Below are 22,710 nucleotides of genomic sequence, written 5' to 3' on the forward strand. Positions count from 1 at the left end.
GAGAGTCTCTGCCCCACCTCATCATAAAATTGGACACACATGGTGGTGCTCTGTTATTATGTAGTGCATATGAGATCAGGTCTGAGCAAGTCCAGAAGGCACAAGGAAATTGCACGAGCAGGTGACTCAAATTCCCCTGGGACCTCCTCTCATTGCTTTGCAGCTCTTCCCTCAATCCACACTTGGTGAAGTTGCTGTGATCTGTTAACACAAAGGAAAAAGCACAGACAAGATTTCCAAATGAGTCCATGTGGCCAGCTAGCAGGACCATCAGCAGACAACTGCTGCTTTACCGTCACACTCAGGGTGTCCCTGAAGGACGGTATTGAAGGGAGAGCTTCCTGGTGGCAGATCTCTGGCCATATGGATGATCCACTTCATATAGAAGGAGAGATGATCCACAGTACAGATCTGCACTGATTTATGAGCAGTGGCTAAGGACTGAGCTGACTGATCTGGGGCAGGAAAGCCACAGACTGAGAGATAGATGAGGAAGAGGTGTGATGGGGAGATCTATGGATGGACTGCTTGACCTGGGCATAAGCGGTGAAGCTATTTTTAACCCACTGGGTGCTCTAGGAGGGCAGCCATGATGGGGGAGGCTCTCTGTAATTGGGTGGACAAGACAATCTCTCCTGAAGAAAGAGGTCAACTTCTTTCCCTGGTTACCCTGGTTCTTGCTCAATGGGCCCTCATTCATAGAAGCCATGGTGGCAGGGACAGAGGCTACGCATGGCATGGTAAGCAGAGTAAGAGCCTCCTAACCAAATGTTCATGCTTTAATCCTTGGGACCTGCAAATTTATTACATGCTCTATGACAACATGTGGACTAAGGTACAGATGGAATTAAGGTTGCTAATCAACTGACTTAGAAGATAGGGAGATAAACCCGAATTTTCTGGGTGGACCCAATTTAATCACAGGGTTTTAAAATTTGGAAGAAGGAAGCCGATAAACCAGTGTGAGAGACATGTGCGGTGAAACACTTGACCAGCCACTGCTGACTTTAAAATTGGCAGGGGCCCTCTAGAAGCAGGAAAAGGCAAGAAAATGGATTCCCCACTAGGGCCTCCAGAAAGGAACGCAGACTTGCCAACACCTTGATTTTAGGCCAATAAGACCAGTTCGGATGTCTGACTTCCAACGTTGTGCTCATTGGATAGCAGCTACAACACAGAGACTCAATACATTTCCCTTATCAACTCTGACCTGGCAAGCTGGCGTTGTGTGTCCCAGTTGCCAATAGCGGAAGACCAGACTGAGTTTCCTGTAAGGCACTCTTCCCTGGGCTGCCCAAGTCTCTTCAGTTCTATGAAATCAATTCTAATTTCATATGTACTAAGATATCATTTGGCTTTTACACTGCCATTCTTTCAAGAGGGTACACATCAGTAATCCTAAGGACTCCGGAGGCTGAGGCAGGAGGATCACAAGTTTGAGGCCAGTCTCAGCAATTCAGTGGAGCTCTCAGCAACTTATAAAGGACTGGGGATATATTTCAGCGGTAAAGTGTCCCTGAGTTCAATTCCAGTGCCCATATATATATATACACGTATGAATCATCCAGAGGCTACAGAGCATACAACAGATGAAATGCTAAAGAATTGAGAATTTAGTTGTTTTCTATTAAGCCTCACTGCGTCAAATAATGTCCCTCATCTCGTCATTCTTGTTTTGAAAGTTATTTTTCATGAAAAATGTTATATTCATATTAACCTGTTAATTCATCAAAATAAATTACTATTTTATTATTTTAAAACCAATAATAAATTGTAATCCAGTTTAACTGATGGACAGACATAGCCCCCACAAAACCCCTTGGGAGCCCCGATAATTTCTGAGTGTGATGGGCCCCTAAGATCAAAACATCGAGAATCACTGGCCTAGAGGGAACAGCTAGCCACCTATTAGGAGGCTGATAACTCCTTCCTCCCTCATGAAGGAGCCGTTATGCATTACCTTTATGGTAATAAAGGTGTGTTCCCAATCTGGACTGGCCTTCCCGCCTCACTGCTTCTGGCAGCACCCTCCCCTCTGGACTCCACAGCATGTCCCATTCATCACTCTGCCACCCCCCACACTGCCCGCCTACCTTTGTTTATGGTGAAGGACATCCAGCAGTGGTCTCAGCCATGGACTGCACCGGCCTTACGGTGTGCCATGTTGCGGGGGTAGGGGTGCACAGCAGCTGAGGGCACCAGCAGGGGGACAGCAGGCTGTAAGGCTGGGTTGATGGTGGCAGGTGGCATGTGCTTAAGTCAGCAGCCAGGATGTGGCTCCACCTCTCACAGCCCAAATGCACAGGCCCAGGGACCAAGCGGCGGACATGGCAGTGCCCCTTCTATCATTCCAACTCATTTCCTGGAGGGATTTTTGCCTTTTATCCCCTCGACTTTGTGGTTCAGAGTGCCTGAAGTCCTTCATGCCCGAATGTGGGATGGGTTCCCAGGAACACAGATAAGGTTCAAGTTGGGAGTGGCCCCTGTTAATCTGTTGCTTAACCAAAAGGCTGAGAGGCAGGTCAACTGCACAAAATAGGGCGATTAGTTTGGATTACCAGAAGGTAAACAAGTTCTGCTACATAATCCGGGGGAGAGGGGACAGGAAGACTATGACTGGGATTCAGGAGATTCACCAAAGGCCTCCCAGTCCTGCCAGGTCCAATAAGGATGTCAATGGGAAACTGGGCAGCCCAGTGGATCAGAGCAGCTAGAAGCTTAACTGTATGAACAAAGCTTTAGGATGGGGCCAGGGGTTTTGCTAAGCATGTGTGAAGCCCTGCGTTCTGTCCCCACCCGCTGCCCACCAAAAGTAGGACATTCCACTAGATAAAAACTCTAGCTGGCCCATGGTAGGAGGAACATGGAGGGAGTTAGCGGGATGTCAGAGCTATTGTCTCAGGCCTGAGACCAACTAGAAAAGCGGGTGCTGTTATAGTTTTCTGTTGTTATTTGTGCCTCCGTTGTTCTAAAGAGCCAGGCTGACAACGAATATTGAATATTCGTTCCAATATTCAAGTGAATATGAGCAAAAGAGGACAAGGATATGGTGTTGGTGAAATTGTTTCCCCTGCTGGAGATGAGGGTCTTTTTTTTTTTTCCATTAAAGAAAAATTGAAGTGAAATTTACATGAAATTAACCACTTTAAAGTGAATAATTCAGTGGCATTTACTACATTCACAATGTTGTACATCAATCTATTTCCTAAACTTTTTTTTTTCATGTTAAACAAATTCTGTCACTACCAAGCAACAGGAACTGGAGTTTTTCACCCAAAGGACAGGGTAGCTGCTGAGGGACACAGGGAGCCTGTTTGGGTGTCCTGTTTCCCGTCTAAATTTGCTCACTCAGCTTGTGCTCCTCTCCTTCTCTCAGTTGGATTTGGCCAATGGGGACACCATCGGGATCAAAGAAGCCAGAACATTCGCCCCCTGGCCCACCCCTGGCAGGGGCTGGGTTTTGCTACCTGCAGCTACAGTTCTAGCTAGGCAGCTCCTCCCACTCTTCCTAGAGTTTCAGCTCCTTCCTCGTGCCCTTTCAGTTCTGGGGATTGTCACAGCTTCCTGTAGTGAGCCCCACTGGGTCCCATCCCTGGTAGGTTCCCATAATCCTGCCTACACCCTCTGAGTGTGCTATCCGCTTCCTGCTGGGACATCAGCACAGATATGCAGGGTGGTCCCTCCCTACAGTCCTTTTGCACTGCCTACTTCAGGCTTTGTGAGTTAAACTAGCTCCATACTCAGGTTCCAGGCTGGGCAAAGATCTTCTCTGGACAGCTCAGGTCTTAAGGGGAGCTGGGGTGTGAGCCAAGGCCCCACTGCCCTCTGGTGGTCAGTTCCTGGAAGTGCACCTCAGGAGTCCAAGATTGGCTGAGCTGTTTACATGCACCTGAGCACCTCATCCAAGGGTCACTGTCCCCATTTCACAGGTGAGAATACAGGACTTCAGTGACTTTCCTAGTTTAAGGACCAAGACTGTAACCATGGACTACAGGATCCTATCCTTCCTCTGCTGTCGCTCTGACCCCGCTGTGCGAGCATTTCTCAGACTTCAGGTTTTGTACACGCAGGTCTCACTTGAGACCTCCCTGAGACCTTCTCTACCTAGTCACATTGGTGCCTGCGTCAGTCCTCTAGGATGTCACATAATCGGCACATAGTCCTCTTCATTCACCCCTCCCCAGCCTTTTATTCATGTAATGTGCACTGGAATTTTCCACGTTGCGGAACGTTTGATGAGCGCTGCTCTCCCGTGCAAAGCTGCCTCCCAAGGGCAGCCACGTCCTGCTCACACTGCTGTATCTCTGGTGCCTGGCACATGGTAATGACCACAACAGCAGCTGATGGTGGCTAAGCACTTCTGTGCCAGCCTTTAAGTGGAGTACCTCAGGTGCCCCTCTCTTCTGAAGTCCCTCACCCCCAGGAAGCAGCCCTGGACTCTTATCAAAAACTCACATTGATTTATTAGAATATGAAAAAGGTTCAGTTTCTTCTGTACAGGCGGCAGAGCTGCAGCAGCTGCGGTGGCTTTGTACATGGTTGTCGACGTCACTTTGCATGGCGACTCCTGCCCCAAACGGCACTTGCATGGAGAGGAGATGGACAGATGGGCCGAGCACCCGTGGCCCCGTCCCCTAGGAGAGGGTGCTCTGACTATTGCACGATCCTGGCGGAGGGAGTGCCCAGTGGGAGTACAGACACCCATAGCCTGCGCCCAGCCGTGGTGGCAGTGGGGGTAGGGAGTATGTGCCTGTGAGCAAAGGCCTCTGGGGTCCCAGGATTCTGTCTACCCAAGCAGCCCAGCCAGGGTGGGAGACCTTCAGGGGTGGCCTTCTCCCCAGGCTGGGCTCCACAGCAAGTTGAGTGTACATGTGAAGGAGAGGTTCCTGGGACTTGGGGGGCAGTAAGAAAGAACAGGCCAGCAGGAACTGAGGGTCAGGCCAAGAGCAAGACAGGCACCAGGAGGACCCCGCCTGTGAGGTTGGAGAATCATGACAGGGTCGTGGTTGGGGCCACGTCTGGAATCAGACCTTGGGCAAAAGTCAAGAGCCCAGCAGGCAGAAGACGGGTTCGGGGAGTGTGGGAGAGACAGGGGCAAATGAGGGGGAACTCTGGAGCAGGACGAGGGGTGAGAGGGGCAGAGGCCTGACTGGCCACGGGGCTTCAGAGGTTCTAAAAAAAGGAGTGCCTTTGTGCAAATAGAATCGTGTGTGGAAGTGCGAACAAACAAAACAAAAAATGGCAGCGCTTTCTGAAGTCCTAGACAGTCCCTCCCCGGGCAGCAGAAAGCCTAATGGTCCCCATCAGACAAGTCCACAGCGCCCCAGCTCCAGACAGAGAAGCTCAGACCTGCCCCTGGCCTGCAGTTCTGAGTGAGGACAGCTCAGAGGGCTGGCCAGGGTGACATGGCTGGCAGGAGTGGGGTGGGACTGTTGATCCCTCCCCAGCCACGTCTGTGCCCCTGGCATCTCCCCTGATAAAGGAGGGCCTGGCCAAAGGCAAGGGAGGCCTCAGCTCCTTCTTTTCCTGGGTAGGACCACAGTGGAGCCAGAGGCTCTTTGGTTAGAAATGAAGATTTGTCTGAAGGAGGGTAATGGAGTGGAGAGAGGAGCCTTGTGGCCTGGGAGACTAGTGGCCTTGTGGCCCTGGTCCGGGTATGGGGCAGCCTGGATCTGGAGAAGGGGCGGGGCCTGCCTCACCACCCAGCAGTTCTGCCAAATGACTGGGAAGACAGTTCCAGTGAGAGGGGGACGCTTCCCAGGAGGCAGGTGGAAGCCGTGCTGCGGTGGGGGCTGTGGGCCCAGCTGCCATGCGGTGGGGGAGGGGCAAGGCCGACCAGGTCAGGAAGGGTGAGGGGAGCCCTCGGCTTCCCAGTCCTGCTCTGGTGGGAGAGTCTGTGGGATGGGCACTGCCCCGGCCCTGGTGCTACTGCCCCTTGGGGATGAAGGGCTCCCCCTCCCCAGGCTCGGGGTGGGGGCCTGGGTCACTAAGGCAGCGCTGTATCCTCTGGGAGCTGGGGCTGTCACTTGGCGCAGGGGTGAAGACATCGTCAGTGCCTGGGGATGAAGGCTCCTTGGTCCGCATCATAATGACCCCGTCCTCGTCCTCGTCCTCCTCAGCCACCCTGGCTGGATCCCGGCTCAGCCCCAAGATCTTGCCCTTCAGCTCTTCATTCACCAGGTCCACAGACTCAGGAGACTGTGGGGAGGCCGGGTCGATGGTGATGACCGGCAAGTCTGCCTTCGGCTCGTAGGCCAGGGGGTCTGAGAAGCGAGAGCAAGGACAGCTGGGTTCTGCCCCCAGTCCTGCCCAGCAGGTGCCACTCTGCAGGAAGGGCTCCCTCAGCCTCTGTAACTCCCAGAGCCTCCCTGTGAGTGCGGCCATCCATGGGCCTCAGAACTCTCTATACAGGCCTGAGTGACACCTCTGTCCCCAACTTCGCTTCCCTCAGACTGTTCTCCTCAAATCAAGGTCTTCCACAGGTGTCCCTCCCCAGGTCAAAAATTAAGCCTCCTTCCTGAGTCACGGTCCGTCCCAGAGGCCAGGCCTGCAAGAGGGTCTGCCCTCATCCCCCCACGGGCTCAAGACCCACTCTGCCACCCTTGTCATGGTCCTCACCATGAGCCCTTGTCATGGTCCTCACCATGAGCCCACCTGGAGCACCTCTGTGTGTGGGAATAAAGGCAGGGCCATCCTACCTGCTCTGCCCTCCCCCAGCCCTGCCTGCTCCTGGCTTGGAAGAAGCCTGTCCTCCCCACGGGATCCCTGACGCCTGTTCCTGCTGGAACCTCAGCACTAGTGCAGAGCGACCAGCTGAAGGCGCCTCTCGAGGCCCTTACCTGAGCCGATGCGGGCCCGCGACATGGTGGGCGAATCCAGCTTGTGGGCCGGCACCGTGAGATAGTTGTTGATCTGACAGAGAGAGGGGTCAGGGTGAGCTGGGCAGCACGGCAGGAGCGAGGCCCGCTGGACTGCACCTGCAGGCGGTGGGTCCTCTCATGAGGCTCTCTCGACTGTGCCTATACTGGGACCCACGCTGGCACTCTGGGGGCTTTTGGAGGCTTATTCCCCTGGGCAGCCTTAAACACTCCTGCCCCTGAGGTTCCAGACCAAAAAGCCAACTTGAGAGGAAACACCTGGGCCCCGGCTGGCCCCCAGTTATCTTAAGTTCAACACGTCACAACTGAACTCAGCCCCTGACGATGCCTCAGAATCTCATTCCTTTCTCAGGATCCCCATGGCAGCCACTTGTACGCATCCAGCTGGAGCCTGGATCCAACCCAGACCCCTTTTCCTCTTCCCTCAGCCCCACCTCCAACTGGTGACCACATCTTGCTAGTTCCACTTCCTCAGTGTCCTTGTTTTGGAATGGGGGAACTGGAGATTTAACCCAGGGGCACTTTACCACTGAGCTACACCCCCAGCCCTTTTTATTTTGAGGCAGTCCTGCTAAGTTGCTGAGGTTGGCCTTGAACTTGTGATCCTCCTGCCTCAGCCTCCTGAGACGCTGAGATTATAGGTGTGTACCAATGCACCATCTTCCTTAGTGTCCTTGAAATCTACCCTTTCCTTCCTCTCTCAATGGCCCTAACTCAGGCCACACTTATCTCCTCTGCATGTCACTCCCCTGGGATAAAGCCCAATCCTTGACACCAGCAACAAGGCCCCTCAAACTCCTCTTAGTTTCTAGAATGGGCATATTTCTTTGGAGGGATTTGGTGAAACACTAGGGGTGTGGGTGCAGGAAGAACCCAGATTCCCTGAGAGGCAGTGGGGCCAGTTTCAGTCTGGGGCGTACCTTCTGCTCCAGCTGTCGGGCCTTCTGTCTCCGGAGCAGCATCTGGTTCCAGGCCTCCTCATAGGGGTCGGCTACCAACGTGTGTCTGTTGTAGGACCGCAGCTGTAGGAGGAACTGATGTTAGGGCAGGCCCCCTGGATGTCCAGGGTTCAGGAGGCTCTGGCCACATGTGGCACAGTGCAGGAGGCTGGGCAGAAACTCTGGAGAGGGTGCCAAGGGGCACATGCAGGGGAAGGCTGCAGAGGAGACCACAGGGCCGGGGCATTCCGGTCGGGGTAGGCCTTCACCCGCTGCCTGGTCTTCTGCAGGTTGTTCCTCAGGATTTTGCGAATTTCCTCCTCTTTGTCCTTGGACAATGCTGGTAGGATGCGCTCAGTAGGAAGGGACTTGGGGTGGATGTTCCTGGGACAACAGGGCACACACACATTAGGACCCCATTCTTATGATCCTGGAGTCTGTAGGGCTGGGCCAGAAGCAGATCATGCTGGGGATGGCCTGCGTGGGTGGCCAACGTCTCAGGCCCTTGGTGAGATCCTGAGGACCTCACACCCACCCTGACAGGACAACAGAGCACCTCCCCCACCGGATGGTTGCCCCAGGCTGGGCATGATGGGTCAGCATGGGGGTGCAGACGATGCCCAGATTAGCCACTGGCACTTACTGCATGGAGACGGTGGAGACGGCAGAGGGGATCTTGCCCATGCCCCCACTTTCCACGAGCTCGATGGCCTGTTTCATCTCCATCTTGTGGTAGAAGGCAATGAGCTGCGGCTCCTTGGAGCGCTCGCCAGCGATCAGACACTTCTTCACATACTTCTTATTAAATCGATTGAGCCTGAGGGGAGGAAGAGGGAGATGGATGGAGCCAGCTCCTAGGTATGGGGAGATGCCCAGGCCCTGGGAGACCCCTGCCTGCCCCTTCCCACCCCCCTGCCCACCAAGTCTGTCACCTACTTGTCCTTCCAGTGGTGGTGGCCGTAGTGGCCACAGATGTCCTCAATGCCTGTCAGAAGGTGGTCCAGGAACTGAAACAGGCCCAAGGCCAGGTCAAGCCTCACTATTGGGCTTCTTCCCTACCCAGATCTCTGACCAGGCCTCCACTTTCCACCCCAGTTGCAGGCCTGCTCAACACAGCCTGTAGTTCCAGGAGCAGCCAGGAGGTGGCAGCCACCACTCACATCTTGAAGTCCAGTGAACCTGGTATCTACCCTCACTCCTGGGGTCTGCAGAGCCCCATCCTGAACCCACCTGAACCCAACACCTAGAGCACGTTTCAGCTAGAGGCAGAAGTGGCTTCTAGCGTCTCACACTACACTTCCCTATGGCTGAACCCTGACAGGTAGCCTCCAGGAGCGGCTGGATCTCCCCAGTACCAGGATAAGGGAGGAAGAGGTGAGGGCAGTGGAGGCCTAGCTTCTCCCCAGCTCCCCGAGCCTCCTCCTGTAACCCAGAGTACAGCCTCAGCTTCTGGTACCTGTGTGTGAATCTCTTCATTAATGGAGCGCTTCGTTTCTTGCTTTTTCTTCACAGCCAACAGGTCTACCAAGGGCCGAATGGTCATGCCCTAGGGGGGCAGGTGGGTATCAGGCACTTTGCTCTGCTCTGAGGTAGGGCCTCAATCTCCTAAGACCCAAGGGTGTTAGAACACCCCATCTCCACCGCAGCACTTAGATAAAGGTGGGTGCTTGAGGTGTGCTTCTTCTGGGAGACACAGGCAGAGGTCTGACAGCCCAAAGCCAAATGACCCTCACACTGGTCATCTAGCTGGGGCCTGAGTTCAAATGTGGGCTCCATCACAGACTCGCTCTGCAGCCCAAGGAGTCTGGTCTGGCAGACGGGGGAACTGGCTGAGATCTGCCACCCTCATAGGCTGCTGGGAGGACCTAGAAATAACAGCAGCAGCTAACTGAACTGCACACTCGCCTCGTGACAGACAGGTTGTGTCTTCCTAGCATTAGCTCTTCCATACCTACAACAGTCTAAGGGCACAACACCCTTTCATTGCTGCCATTTCACAAATGAAGAGACTGAGGCTCAAAAGAGGATAAGCAACTTCCTAAGGACCCACTGAACAACAGAGCTGAGACTCAAACTCCAGCAGGGGACTGGGTTTGTGGCTCAGTGGTAGCATGTGTGAGGCACTGGGTTCCATCCTCAGCACTTCATAAAAATAAATAAACAAAATAAAGTTATTGAAAAAAATTAAATAAAACAACAACTCCAGCAGGATGGCTCCAAGGGGGGTCTTCACCCCAATGTGGCCTTCAGTGAAAATAGGCTTGGAAAACCATTGGCATGTACAGCTGCAAAGTCAAGGTGAAACAATACTTTCAGTGATAGAAGCAGGGCAAGAGGACAAAAGAGAGAGCCCCTTGCTCATGTGTGTGTGGTGCTGGAGTTTGAACTTGGCTTTGTGTCTGCTAGGCAAGTGCTCTACCTCTGAGTTACATCCCAGCCCTTTTTATTTTAAGACAGGTTCTTGTTAAGTTACCCAGGCTGGCCTGGAACCTATGACTCGCCCAACCCCTCTTGCCTTTAAAAGGACAGAAAATATACCCAGTCCCTGGTTTCCCCTGTGATTTTTTTTTCTCTTGAGAAGACAAAGATGTGTCCCATCTAGAACTTCTGAAGATTAATGCCCAGGAAAGACAGGAGGGATGGGAAAGAAATGGAGGCCCAGAGAGCTTCTCACCTGCCCAAGGCCACTCAAGAGTCATGTATGGTAGAGCAATGTGCATTATCCCAGGCTATGCTTCCTTGGGGTCTGTCATTGAAATGTACAGAAACCCCTAACCAGCTGGGTGCAGTGGCACATGCCTGTAATCCCAGCAGCTCAACTCCTGCTGAGGCAGGAGGATTGCAAATTCAAAGCCAGCCTCAGCAACTTAGAGAGATCCTAAACAACTTAGTGAGACCGTCTCTAAATAAATAATAAAATAGGCCCAGTACAAAAAAAAAAAAAAAAAAAAAGGAAAGAAACCCTAACCAGCAGGATGGAAGGATTCTTGGGGAACATCTAGTTCAGTTCTTTCACTTCGCAAATGGGGAACAGAGACAGAGATGGGAGGGTCTTTTCTAGGGTCACACAGCAGCAGAGCCAGGGCTGACTCCAGGCCTCCTCCAGTTGCCTATGCTATGCTGCTCTTCCCATTTTCTAGTTGCAGAAACTAAGATTCCAAGACACTAAATTGCTGAAGCCTGGCAATAGGCTGGGGGCAGAATCAGATCTTGGGCCTGCTGACTTTATCCCACCATGTCAGTGGTTCCACAGTGAGGGAGGCAGCTCTCTGCTCGCCTTATATTCTGATCAGTCACTTCACAATGACCCAGTGTCACGGTTTTCACTTTGCAACTGAGGAAACTTAAGGCCCAAAAGGGGCAGTGGCTTGCCCAAGGCCACAAGGCAAGTTAACGTTGGAGTCTGGACTAGAACCCATGGCCCCATGCTGAGTAACACACTTTTCTCTTCCCAGAGGAAGTCAGGGTCTCCAAGGCTGGGGCCTGCTCAGCACCTGCACAAAGACGGTGAAGAAGATGACGGTGATGATGGCAGTGAGGAACAGGTCACACATGGGGAAGTGTTTCTTATCCAGGAGGTAGCCCAGGGAGAAGGCGATGGCCCCTCTCAGGCCCCCGTAGGCGATGATGAACTGGTCCTTGGGGGTCAGCTTCACAATGCGGAACTTGTTGATGAACCAGGTCAGGCCCAGCACACCTGCCAGGGAGTGGGAAGAGGGGTCAGGCTGTCCCCAGCACCAGGGACTTCAGTGCTTATCCAGGAAGCCTCTACCACTAAGCCACCCAGCTCACTCATTTCCTGGGTCCCTCCGCCCAGGCCACTCCAAATCTCTCAATCCAAGAGCTGGGTGGATCCTTCAGGGGGTTTCCAATTGGGTGTGGTTTGGAGACAACATAGAGGCCTCCAGTGGCTGGAGGTCAAGAGCAGGAAAGGGAAAAGATGAAGCAAGTCTGGTCACAAGTTGATACTTGTTAAGTATAAAGGGCACAGGGAATCATTATCCGATTCTCTTGACTTTTCTATGTATTTGACCTTAATACAATATTATTTTAAAGTGCAGACTGGGTCCAACCTCGATCCATAGAACTAGAATTCCTGGAGAATAAGGATCAGGAGCAACAGGGACTTAAAACAGTAACCAGGTAAATGCAGTCCTGGCAGGCTCAGGGACACAGCCTAGCCCTTCTTTCAAGGGAGGTGAGTGAGGTCCAGAGAGGGACAGTGGCCTAGCCACAGAGATGAGGCACATTTGGCCCATGGGAGTGGAACCCACAGGTGACCTGGGGCTGGCAGAGCAGCTCTGCAAGTACTTGTGACATCCATGCTGTGATGACCTAACACTTGGCCCAGAGCCACAGACCTGGGTCTGTGGGCCTCGGCCCCTCCTTAGAAAACCAAAAGGCTCAGGGTCGGAGGGTCTCAAAGACCCCTCACCCTGACACAGTGACTATTTCCAGGGATCATCACCCACTGTGAGCATGGGCTTCTCTCCCCTCAAGGGCCAATCATGGCATTGGCATTGTGGAGAAGGAACATGAGAAGCCAGAAGCCACCCAGAGACCCTCCAAGACACACACACACGCACACACACACGCACATGCTCACTCCCTCCTCCCGTGGCCTGGGCCCATCCCTCACCCAGCACCCGGGCGATGAGGCAGAAGAGCAGGGTGCTGATGACGAAGGTCCAGTTCCAGTGGTGGGAGCCGGCCACGGTGGAGACGCCGAGGAAGATGAAGATGAGGGTCTCGCTGACGCTGCTCCACATCTTCAGGAAATATTTGATGGTGGTGTGGGACTTGTGGGAGATGTTGGCCTCCACGTAGGGGCGCATCACCACTCCCGAGGCGATGAGTCTGGGGTGGGGGAAGAGCGGGTTCAGGGGCGAGCCGCACCTTCCCAGTGCCCTCCGTGGCTGAGGGCGCTGGGTTGAAAGGTGCCCGTTTACCCAGCACCCGTCAGGGGCCAGGCGCCCTGGGGTGCTTTGTGCACCTGTCCTCACTCAATCCCCACATAAGCCCCACAGGGCTGGGTACGGTCTTGCATTTTCAGGTGAAGACATGACTTTTGGAGAAAGTCCCCTGACCACTGTCACACTTCAGCAAGCAGCAGGGCTGAGAGGCACACTAGGGTCTGTCCCATTCCGAACTCTGTGCCTTCTCCCCAAGGCCACACTGCTTCTGCCCAAGGAGAGTCAACAACATACTCCATGGTTTCTTGGGTTTTCTCCCAAGAGTGACTTGCCCCCTCCTCTCAATGCACAGGGGTCCCCACAGGGGCTTTGTTCTAGGTAGTAGCCAGAGTCCTCTCAGCCTGGCATCCACAGTGGGCTCTGCTCCTGCTGCCCAGGCCTCCTCCCTACACCCCGAATCGCCCAGTTCTTCTTTCCCTCCTTCTCTCCTTCCCTCCCTCCCTGCCTCCTTCCCTCCCTCCCTCTTTTCTTCCTTCCTTCCCTCCCTCCCTCCTTCTCTCTCTCTCTCTCTCTCTTTCTTTTTCAATCCCTGAGGACTGAATTCAGGGTCGCTTAACCACTGATCTGCATCCCCAGTCGTTTGCCCTTTTAAAAAATGTTTTAAGACAGGGTCTCGGCTACGTTCTTAGGGTCTCACTAAGTTGCTGAGGTTGGTCTGGAACTTGCGATCCTCCTGCCTCAGCCTCCTGAGTTGCTGGGGTGCCAGGCATGTCCCACGGTCCCTGGGAGCCTCAGCGTTTTGCCTTTCTCCCCACTGGGAAGCCCTCTGCTCCTCTCTGCCTCTCCACAGCATCCGTCACTCAGACCTGGTAAGATCCCGGTAAGTCCCTCACGGGGGCCACTGAGAGCAGGGGTGCATGAGGGCCGGTGTCCAGCTCCAACTATGGACTCCCTTGGAGACAAAGGGAGGAAGTGGCAGGGCAGAGACTTTCCGAGGGCAGCCCTGTACCCTGGGTTAACTCTAACACAGGTCAGAATGTCCTCTCCAGGTTCCTGAATCCTGCATAGCCCACCAAAGTGCCCTCTTCTAGGAACCCTCTGATGAGCTGCTGCCAAGCAGTCCTGGAGCCTGCAGCGTGTCTCATGCCTGGAGCTGGGTCCTGGCGACCTCCCCTACGAAGCGCACAGCCTGCTGTGCCCAGACTCACGCCATGATCCCGGACAGATGGAAGAGCTCAGCGGACAGGTAGGCCATATAACTGTAGAGGAAGACGAAGAGCGGCTCGATGACGCGGATGTGGGAGGTGAATCGCGAGGTGAAGGCTGCGATGACCCCGTAGACCACGCCCACAAACACCCCGCCCAGGGCCACCACGAAGAAGCTCAGGAAGCCGAGGACGATGTCCACAATGCCCACGTGGTCATAGTTGGCAAACTCCTCAAAGAGGTGATACAGGACCTGGGGAAGACGGGCAGGCTGGTGGGCAGTAGGGCAGGAGGGCAGGGTGGGCCCTCGGCTCCCTGGGGGTCCACCCGGGTGATTCCATCCCTTCAGTGGACTGCGGCCACAAGAAGCGGCCACGTGGTAGCAGAGAAACCCTAGTGCCAAGCAGGCGCTCCATGACCAGGGGCCAGAGGGGCCTGCACACGAAACTGAAGTCGAATGGCCCTCTGCTCCTCGCCGTGTGCACAGCCAGCGCGCCACCCTGCTTTCGTTTCCCATCTACAGTGGGTTTGAAATGGGCTGCCGCAGGACTGGGCTGGGAAAGGGAAGTGCCCAGAAGCGCCTGGCGCAGTGTTAGCGGCCACTGGTACTCTTACGCCTTCTCCCTCGCCGTCTGACCTCACGCCAATCACACTCTTCTTCGGAGGCCAGTCTCTTTCAGGGCAAAGCAGGGAAAACGGTTTCTTTCCATTTCTTTTTGGCACCAGGATTGAACCCAAGGGCACTTTACACTCAACTATATCTCCGTCCTTTAAAAATATTTTTTATATTGAGATAGGGTCTCAGTAAGTTTCTGAGGCTAGCCTCAAACGGATGATCCTCCTGCCTCAGCCTTCTGAGTTGCTGAAATTACAGGCATGTGCCACTGTGCTGGGCTTAGTACAGGTTTTCTTAACCTCTGAATAGACACATGGCCAGGCCACCCCTAACTTAGGCTTTCTGGGCAAGCCTGAGAAATCTCTATTAACAAGCTCCCCAGGTTCAGATGCTGTGGAATTGGAGGTTCTCTAAGGCTTCCCATCTCCTGGACAGGGAAATAAATGCCCCTTACGCTATTGTTGGATTCTGGGTGGCACTTTATACACTGTAAAACCCTTTGAACGATCTTTATCCTAGTGGACACTCAACAACTTCTTAGAAGGCATGCCAAGGAATGAAACTGAGGCTCAGAGAGGTGGAGCAACAGGCCAGAGGGCTCCAGCCAGGAGCCGCAGGCCTGGGCCCAGAACTCCTTCCCTGATGGCTGTGGGCTGATGCTGCCCCAGGAGGTTCAGCTTCGAAGTCTCACTTTCCCAGGGGCTGGCACAGTGGCTCCCAGGCCTACATGAGCCCAGTTATAGACGGCTCTGCCAGGAACCAGTCGGGGAGTTTCCAGGCCTGGTGGGAAGGCGGGGCAGGCCTGAGAATCCAAGAGAGGGAACTCTCCAAAACCCTCAGCACCTGGGCAGTCTCTGGAGGCAGAGATGTGGGACTTGGGGAGTGACCTACACAAGGGCACAGACCTGATGCCAGGCAGCTCAGGAGCAGCCTTATTGTCTGGGAAACAGGACACTCAAACTCATGCCCAGAGAAAGGCAGATGTTGGGCACTGGCCAGGCCTCGTGCTGCCTGGACCACAGCTGTCTGGGAGACAGGGCGGGACCAGCACAGGCAACCTTGTCAGCAGGTGCGCCTCAGCCCGGAGCTACCTCAGCTCACTCCTGGCCTGCAGGGACCACGGGTCCACAGGGACTAGGGTCCTCATGGTCTACCACCTGGATAAAAGGGGCAAGGCATAGAGGGCAAGGTCCTCCTTGCTGGCCTGGTACTACCATCAGCGGCATACAGAAAGGCAGGGTGGCATAGCCCATGCTTGGGCGCTGGACTAGACTGTGTAGACATGAGTACTGGCTGCATCACTTATCAGTGAACATAACCTCTCAGTGCCTGATTCTTCATCTAGAAAAACCGAAATAATAATAGTGTCAATCTCATGGAGTTACTGTGCAGATCAGACAGGAAGCACTCGGACCACCTCCCCCACCGCCTGCAGGGGATGCAGCCATGGGTCTGAAGGGACCAGGTTAGAGTTATCCACTTGACCCAAGTGCAGTCACTCCCAGTAGTGCCAACCTGAACTCACACCCGGATCCGAATGGCACTCACTGGCTTCATAAACACTAGTGAGCCGAATTCCTGTCATCCAAGGGGATGATGGGCTGGTGGTGCATCACAGGGGGAAGCTGAGGCTCCTGTGGTGACCTGGGGCAAGAGCTGGTGCTAGACCAGGATAGAGACTTGCTAATCTTCCCAGCCCCATGAGGAGCTGGCTAGTCAGGAAGAGGAAGCTAAGGCTGCCGGCTACTAGCCACCACAGTCTGTTTCCACCTGGAGGTGTTGCTTCCTGAGGGGCTGGGGCAACAGGGAGTGTGTGAGTGTGTGTTTTCCTGTATGAGCAGTTCCTCTTTGAGGGGTCCAGCTTAGGAGAGGGTGATGAATGTGCACACACATGCCTGTTTCCTGAGGAAACTAGCTGGGAGGGTGCCTGCAGTGCTGGTTGGTATGTGAAGTTCCTGTGTTGGGTGCCTGTCCTCACTAGGCCCTGGGAGAAAATCACTTTGCATCTATCAAAGGTGAGGTCCAGAGAAGTAGGGTCACTTGCTTAAGGTCACACAGCAAGTAAGTGACTAATCCATTTCACTTATCACCTTCTGCAAGTTTGAGGGGCAAGGCCCTTTTTCACAATCTACCCCAAAACTCTGCATATACCAAATTCTAACTTAAATAGCTTATGGAAAAGCTGAAAGACCTCCTCAGAGATTAAATAGGCCACAAAGAGGAAACTGAGGAACAAGGAGGACAAATAACTTAGCCAAGATAACATCAAAACACAAGTCAGGGAGGGAGCACGTGACCTCGTGAGGCAAGAAGTCAGGCCCTGGAGTGAGACGGACCTGGTTCAAGCACAAAACTGGTTCTATTACATTCTAGCAAGCTATTTAACTTCTTGGAGCCTGTTTCTTCCTCTGTAAAATGAGAACAGTGCGTCTCTCCTCAGGTTGTCCTGAGGATGAAACGAGAGAATCCACGTCAAAGTGCTCAGATGGTGCCTGGCCCACAGCAAGCACCAAGTGACTTGGCTCTTTTTATCATTGGTATCAGCGGGCGGGTGAGGGACTGGCTCCTGGACCCGGATTCAGGACTGTGCCCTGTGTGCAGGGCCCCCGGCCCCCTCACCACAGTGACGGCGTCATTGAGCAGGGACTCCCCGAAGACAAGGATGTGTAGCAGCTCATTGATGTGGATCTCCTCGAAGACGGCCAGCACGGCCACTGGGTCCACGGCCGAGATGATGCTGCCGAAGAGCAGGGTGTCGAGGAGGCCGATGTTGTTGATCTGCTCGCCGCCCACCAGGCACACGGCATACATGAGGCCGCCCAGGAAGAAGGCGTTCCACAGCGTGCCTACCACGGCGAAGATCAGGATGGTGCCCAGGTTCTCTGTGAACTGCCGCAGTGGCAGGAAGTAGCCCGCGTCCAGGATGATGGGCGGCAGCAGGAAGAGGAAGAAGACATCTGACTGCAGGAAGGGGGGCGTCTCGCCCACGCCCTTGATCAGGCCCCCCACCAGCAGCCCCACCACGATCAGCAGGCAGCTCTCTGGGACGATGCTGGAGATGGTGGGGATCACATGGAAACCTGCGGGGGGCGAGAGAACGGGAGGCCATGGGCTTTCGGGGGAGCCAGAACAGAAGGTTGGGGACAGGGCTGGGGACCGGGAGGGCAGCTGGTGGGAGGTGCTCAGGCTTGGTCTCAGAAGGCCGCTCTGTTAACTCTGAGCCTCGGCTTCCTCGCCTGTAAGATGAAGGGACAATACCAGCTTCACAGGGTTGCAGTATAAAAGCAGTGGCCATGTTTTAAAAGTGCTTTTCTCAAATGATATTCCCAAGCTTTCTCTGTCACTGTCATATAATATTAGAAAGCAGAAATTCTGTATGCTTCCAGAAGGCAGTAATAATAAATTGATTACTAAGGCGCCAAGTATCTAAGGCCATAAACTCTGCCTGAACCCAAGGCATCTTTCCAGACACAAGTTCAGAGAGGCAGACAGACATGAGCTTCACACAAAGAATAGCAATCTAACGATTCTGTCTGAGGCAGGTGGCAAGTTCTCTGTCATGGAGGTATTTAAGCCAAAAGCAGACAATAGATGATGAAGTGGCATCTAGGAGACAGAAGAAAGCACAGAAGAACTTCAGTGCAGGAAGGAACTCAGGGACATTGCAGCCTGGGGTCTGCAAACCTGCAGAACACATGCAGTGAGCTCTAATCCCAGCCTTGCAGGCGGCTGGCATGCTCTCCTTTGGAGGCCAGGTGGCAGCTGGAGACAGGCTCCAAGAAGCCAACAGGGATCAGTTAGCTTCAGTGTGTGAGATTAATCTACTGGTCACTATTCTAAAGCCCAATCTTAACCACTCTAAAGATGGGAAAATTGAGGCTCAGAAAGAGGAAGGGATTTGGCCAAAGTCACAGAGCAAATACATAGCAGAACCAAGAGGGAACGTAGGTCTGACTCCCAGGCGCGCATCAAACTCCATAGTTCTAAACTAAGCTCTCCTAGCCTTCTGTCCCATGGAGATTCCATATGTTGCCCTGCTTGGGACCCACCAACCACTCCCCCAAGCCAGTTCTGGCCAACGTCAACATGCTACTCTTTTGTGGCCCACCTGGGGGTTCAAACCCAGGTCTGGGAGGTAGTAAAAATCCTCACCAGAGAGGGCCTCTCTCAATGCCAGGCTTGGCCAGAGCCCCAAGTTCCCCGAGTTATTTGGTTTTGCTTATTTGATTGCTTTGTTTTTGGGTAGGGTGGTGGGTGGAGAAGACTTGGGCATCCGGCTGCATGTTGGGTACTCTAACCCTCACAGAGAGTGTGACCCTGTGCCCAAGGAGAAAGCTCCCTCCCTCCCCTTCATAGCTATAAGCTCTGAGTAGGGAGATTTCATATCTGTTCATTATTATTTGCCCAGGGCTGCGGACACAGTAGATGTTGAACAAATACCTGCTGATTGGAAAATGCAGAGGGCTGAGACATACCCACATGATTCTGGAGAACCTGTCTGGCCAGACCTTGGCTCTCATTGCCCTGAGTTCCTTGGGCAGGAGGGGGAATCGAAGGCCCAGCTCCTCTCAGTCATTGATGGGCAACAGTAACATAGCTATAAGTCAAGGCTCAACTGAAACCACTATCCTGGCCCAGAACCCTGACACGGTGCCACGTTCCCAGCAGACACTCAGAATGTGCTGGGAAAAGACACGTCTCCATCCTAGGTTGGGAAGGGACCTCAAAACTACCTTTTACATTTTCTTAATTTCAAAACAGAGTTGACCAAAAGTCACCTTTTGTGTTGAAAAGTTCCCCAGTCTTTAGAGTCCACTGCTCACACCCAGCGTTCAGCTCAGAGGAGGGCTAGGTCACGCCGGTCCCAGTCTGTCTTGCTGCAGAGCACAAAGCCCAAATGTTCAGCACTGCCTCTGTCCGCTGGTCTTGCCCCAGTCAACCCTTACGTTTCGGCCTTGCCAAAGTCCTTGCAGTTGCCCCAAATAGCCACATCCTCTTTGCCTGCAAACCTCTGCCTAGTTCGCTTCCTCTCTCTAGACACCATTCCTGCACTTCCACCCCTACCATGTGGCTGGCACCACGTGCCTGCGACTCCTCCTCCCCAAAGTGTTTCCTGACCACCCATGCCCCAGTCAGGCCAAGAGTCCTTCTCTGACACTTTCCTCTCTCACAACCTTCAATCCAATTCACCCAGGTTCCTCTCACCCCAGCACCCACTGAGGTCAGATAGCCCAGGTAGAAGTAGTGCAGCAGGACCATGGCACCCTACCCCAGACCTGTGCTGCCCTCGAGGGGAGACAGGAAGGTGTGGGGGTTGCTACAGTTTGGATCTTAAATGTCCCCCAAAGGTCCATGTTTTAAAGGCTTGGTCCTAAGGGTGGCAATATTGGGAGGTGGAGGAATCTTTAAGAGGTAGAGCCCAGAGGAAGTCTTTCAGTCATGGGGGCATGCCCTGAAGGGGACTGGGGGACACTCTGGCCTCTCCTTGCTCTCTGCTCCCTGGCTGGTGATTTAAGCGGTTTTTATCTGCCATGTGCTCCTGCCATGATGTGTTGCCTCACTGCAGGCCCAAACCAAGGGTCAATCAATCATGGACTAAAACCTGAAAAACTGTGAGCCAAAACAAACGTTTTCTCTTTGTAAGTTGATTATCTCAGGTATTTCATTATAGTCACAAGAAAGCTGACTGACATGGGGCTTAGGGGAGTAGGTCTTGAGGCACAGGCCAGAGACCAGCTTTTCCAGGCCAGAAATCCAGCTCCAGCCAGTGGACCCTCCTCAAGTCTCCCAGGTCCAGCCCAGGAAAAAGTACCTACAGCTGCCTTAGGAGGAGACAGAGTCTAAAGAGGCAGCCCGGGACAGGCAGATGACAGCTTCTAACTCCACCTAGCAAGGAAAGCCTGGAAAATGCCTCTCACTTTCTGCCATCTGTAGGTCCAAACCACAGAGCTTTCCTGGCCTAGGAAATACCAGGGAGCTGGAGGCCCACAGCTCCTGCCTGGGCCGGAGAAGGCATGTAAAGGAAGCCAAGAGCAGTAACATGAGGGATGCTCACGTTCCTAGAGGTCCCACAAGCCAGCACTGTGCCGGAGCTTGGCATGTGCCATCCCACCCGGCCCTCACTGCAGCCTTGTGGAGTGGATACTATCCCCATTTTGCAGAGGACACAGTGGGCTCGGTGAGGTGGTATAAGTTCTCTGGAGCTGCAGGAGGAACATCACCTTAGCGAGGTGTCGCAGTGCTGGAGCTGGACACTACTTAGTCCTCTGCTCAAGCACCAGTCATTCTCCTGAGCCAGGCTGGGCTGGGCACTTGGGACAGTGCAGTGGCTCCCCAGGCTCTGTACCTCACAGGAAGCTCATGGGGCAGCCATGCCTTTCCGGACCATGGGACTGCCACCCCAGGTAAACACAGCTGGCATTTCTATGGGGCAGAGGAGGAACTGAAGCTCCGAGAAGAGGCAGGACATTCCCTGCTAGGCCACCCACGACTGGGTCCCAGGCCCCTGACCAGGAGACAGAGCACTTCCTCTGTGTACGAGTCCCCAGGGAACTGGCGTGGGAGCCATGTTCCTGGAGCAGTCCTCCCCAGTCTTCTGTTTGGTCCTGCCTCCCAGTGACCAGCAGGAGCTCTGGGCCCTGCCCAGTGCTCTGGGCCTAGGGCAGGGCCAGGTCCAGTCAGCGGGGAAAGGTCTGGATCCACTCTTGGCTCCTTGTCCACCACAGGCAGCACATTACTGGAAAGGCTTCCAGGACTGGGGGAGGACAGATCCCGTCAGGAGGAGGAGGAGGCTCCTTCAGGCTCTGGGAAGGAGCGCATGGGGGCCTGTTCTAGTTTGCTCTCTCCCAAGGCTCTGATTTCCCCAATGTTCCCATTCTGCATCCCTGAAGAGTCTCCTCAAAGCACTGGAAGCTTGCTGACTCCAGGTGGGGTGTAAGGGGCAACAGAGAATGGATGGTGTCCCTGATAGCCTGACAAGGGCCCAGTATTGAGGAAAGATCCCAGGAGGCCAAGAAGTGAGGCAAAACTTCCAACACTCAAACTTAACGACGCTGGTGACATCACCAGGATGGAATCGGGGTGGGGCAGAGGCAGTTAGAATCAGATCCAGAGACATGAGAGCTGGAACAGACCTTGGAGAGCATTTAATTCTCCATTACGCAGATAGAGAAATGGAGACTCAAAGAGAGTCAGTGACCTGTCCATGGTCACATGACCAGTTCCACCACCAGAGTTGTGACGTTCCAAGTCCAGTGATCCATCAAAGCCACACAGCCTCCTTCCAGACATTCTGTCCTCCCAGAGCAAAGAGGCCAGAAGGTGTGGAATTTAGCATCGTCCAGCCCTGGGACAAACCCTCAGTCATGTTCAAGTCTGGCCTCCCATTGAAGAGAATAGGCGAGTAATGTTTCTTATTCCATCCAGTGTAGGTGTTAGTCTGAACACACACACACACACACACATACACACGGCATGCCAGCAGACACATCATCAAACCTGGGGTTGGCATGGGTTCCCAGCCACTCTGCAGCTGCTCTGTCCTTTGCTACGAAAATGTTTTATCTACCTCTCTCAGATCATCCCCATCTGCTCAGACCGGCACAGTGGAGCAGGCAAGGCTGCCCCAGGTCACCCTCAGTTGCCAGGGTGACCAGATATTCTGATCCCTGGGAAATCAGAGGGGAGTGCTGGGAAGAGGGGTCTCTGAGGCCCACTGGAGTGCCAGGTCACCAGGGACCCAGGGGCAGGCTGGGGGCTCTGCCGCCCTACTTCCAGGCCTGAGGACGGCTCTGGGGCTGCAACTCGGCCAGGTCCCCAGGGATTCCTAGTTGTACAATGATTCCATTTCTTGAACTCCCTCTTCAACTGCCCCAGCAACCAGTCTCAACTACAGCAATGAAAGGTAATACCTCACCATGAAAGCCCAGCACTCTACAGTTTGGAGCAGGGCACGCTGATACTTTTTACATTTGTCTACTCCTTACCACAGCTCCAGAAGGTCCCAATTTTAAAGTGAGGAAATGAAGGCACAGAAAAATTAAACAACCTGCTCAGCGTCACACAGCTGCCAGCTGGGATCCAAAACCCAGGTGCACTGGCTCTGGAGTCTATTATTCTTAGCCACTTGCTACATTATCCCTAGATTTAGTCTTATTTTG

The 22,710-nt window shown here is 53.8% G+C and overlaps 1 protein-coding gene and 1 pseudogene across 3 annotated transcripts in view; one reads left to right on the top strand and one right to left on the bottom strand.

Moving 5' to 3' along the window:
• LOC306646602 (14-3-3 protein sigma-like) overlaps nucleotides 1–22,710 on the top strand; it is a 229,410-nt pseudogene that overhangs the window by 167,449 nt on the left and 39,251 nt on the right. The gene's annotated exons all lie outside the window — the stretch shown is intronic.
• Nucleotides 4,428–22,710, bottom strand: part of SLC9A1 (solute carrier family 9 member A1) — a 54,075-nt gene continuing 35,792 nt past the window's right edge. The window contains exons 2-12 of one of the 2 annotated variants that reach the window (XM_079109848.1): nucleotides 17,171–17,631; nucleotides 13,938–14,188; nucleotides 12,456–12,673; nucleotides 11,311–11,513; nucleotides 9,273–9,362; nucleotides 8,753–8,823; nucleotides 8,460–8,633; nucleotides 8,086–8,200; nucleotides 7,799–7,900; nucleotides 6,840–6,912; nucleotides 4,428–6,263 (exon numbers count right to left, since the gene is read on the bottom strand). In XM_079109848.1, coding sequence (XP_078965974.1) covers nucleotides 5,926–6,263; nucleotides 6,840–6,912; nucleotides 7,799–7,900; nucleotides 8,086–8,200; nucleotides 8,460–8,633; nucleotides 8,753–8,823; nucleotides 9,273–9,362; nucleotides 11,311–11,513; nucleotides 12,456–12,673; nucleotides 13,938–14,188; nucleotides 17,171–17,631 — 2,096 coding nt within the window. In that variant the 3' untranslated portion in view covers nucleotides 4,428–5,925. Of the gene's footprint in view, nucleotides 6,264–6,839; nucleotides 6,913–7,798; nucleotides 7,901–8,085; nucleotides 8,201–8,459; nucleotides 8,634–8,752; nucleotides 8,824–9,272; nucleotides 9,363–11,310; nucleotides 11,514–12,455; nucleotides 12,674–13,937; nucleotides 14,189–16,887; nucleotides 17,142–17,170; nucleotides 17,632–22,710 lie in introns of those variants that run through there. The other variant, XM_079109849.1, reaches the window with a different exon arrangement.

This window comes from Sciurus vulgaris (assembly GCF_902686455.1).
Source record: "Sciurus vulgaris genome assembly, chromosome: 1".
Classification (NCBI taxonomy): Eukaryota; Metazoa; Chordata; class Mammalia; order Rodentia; family Sciuridae; genus Sciurus; species Sciurus vulgaris.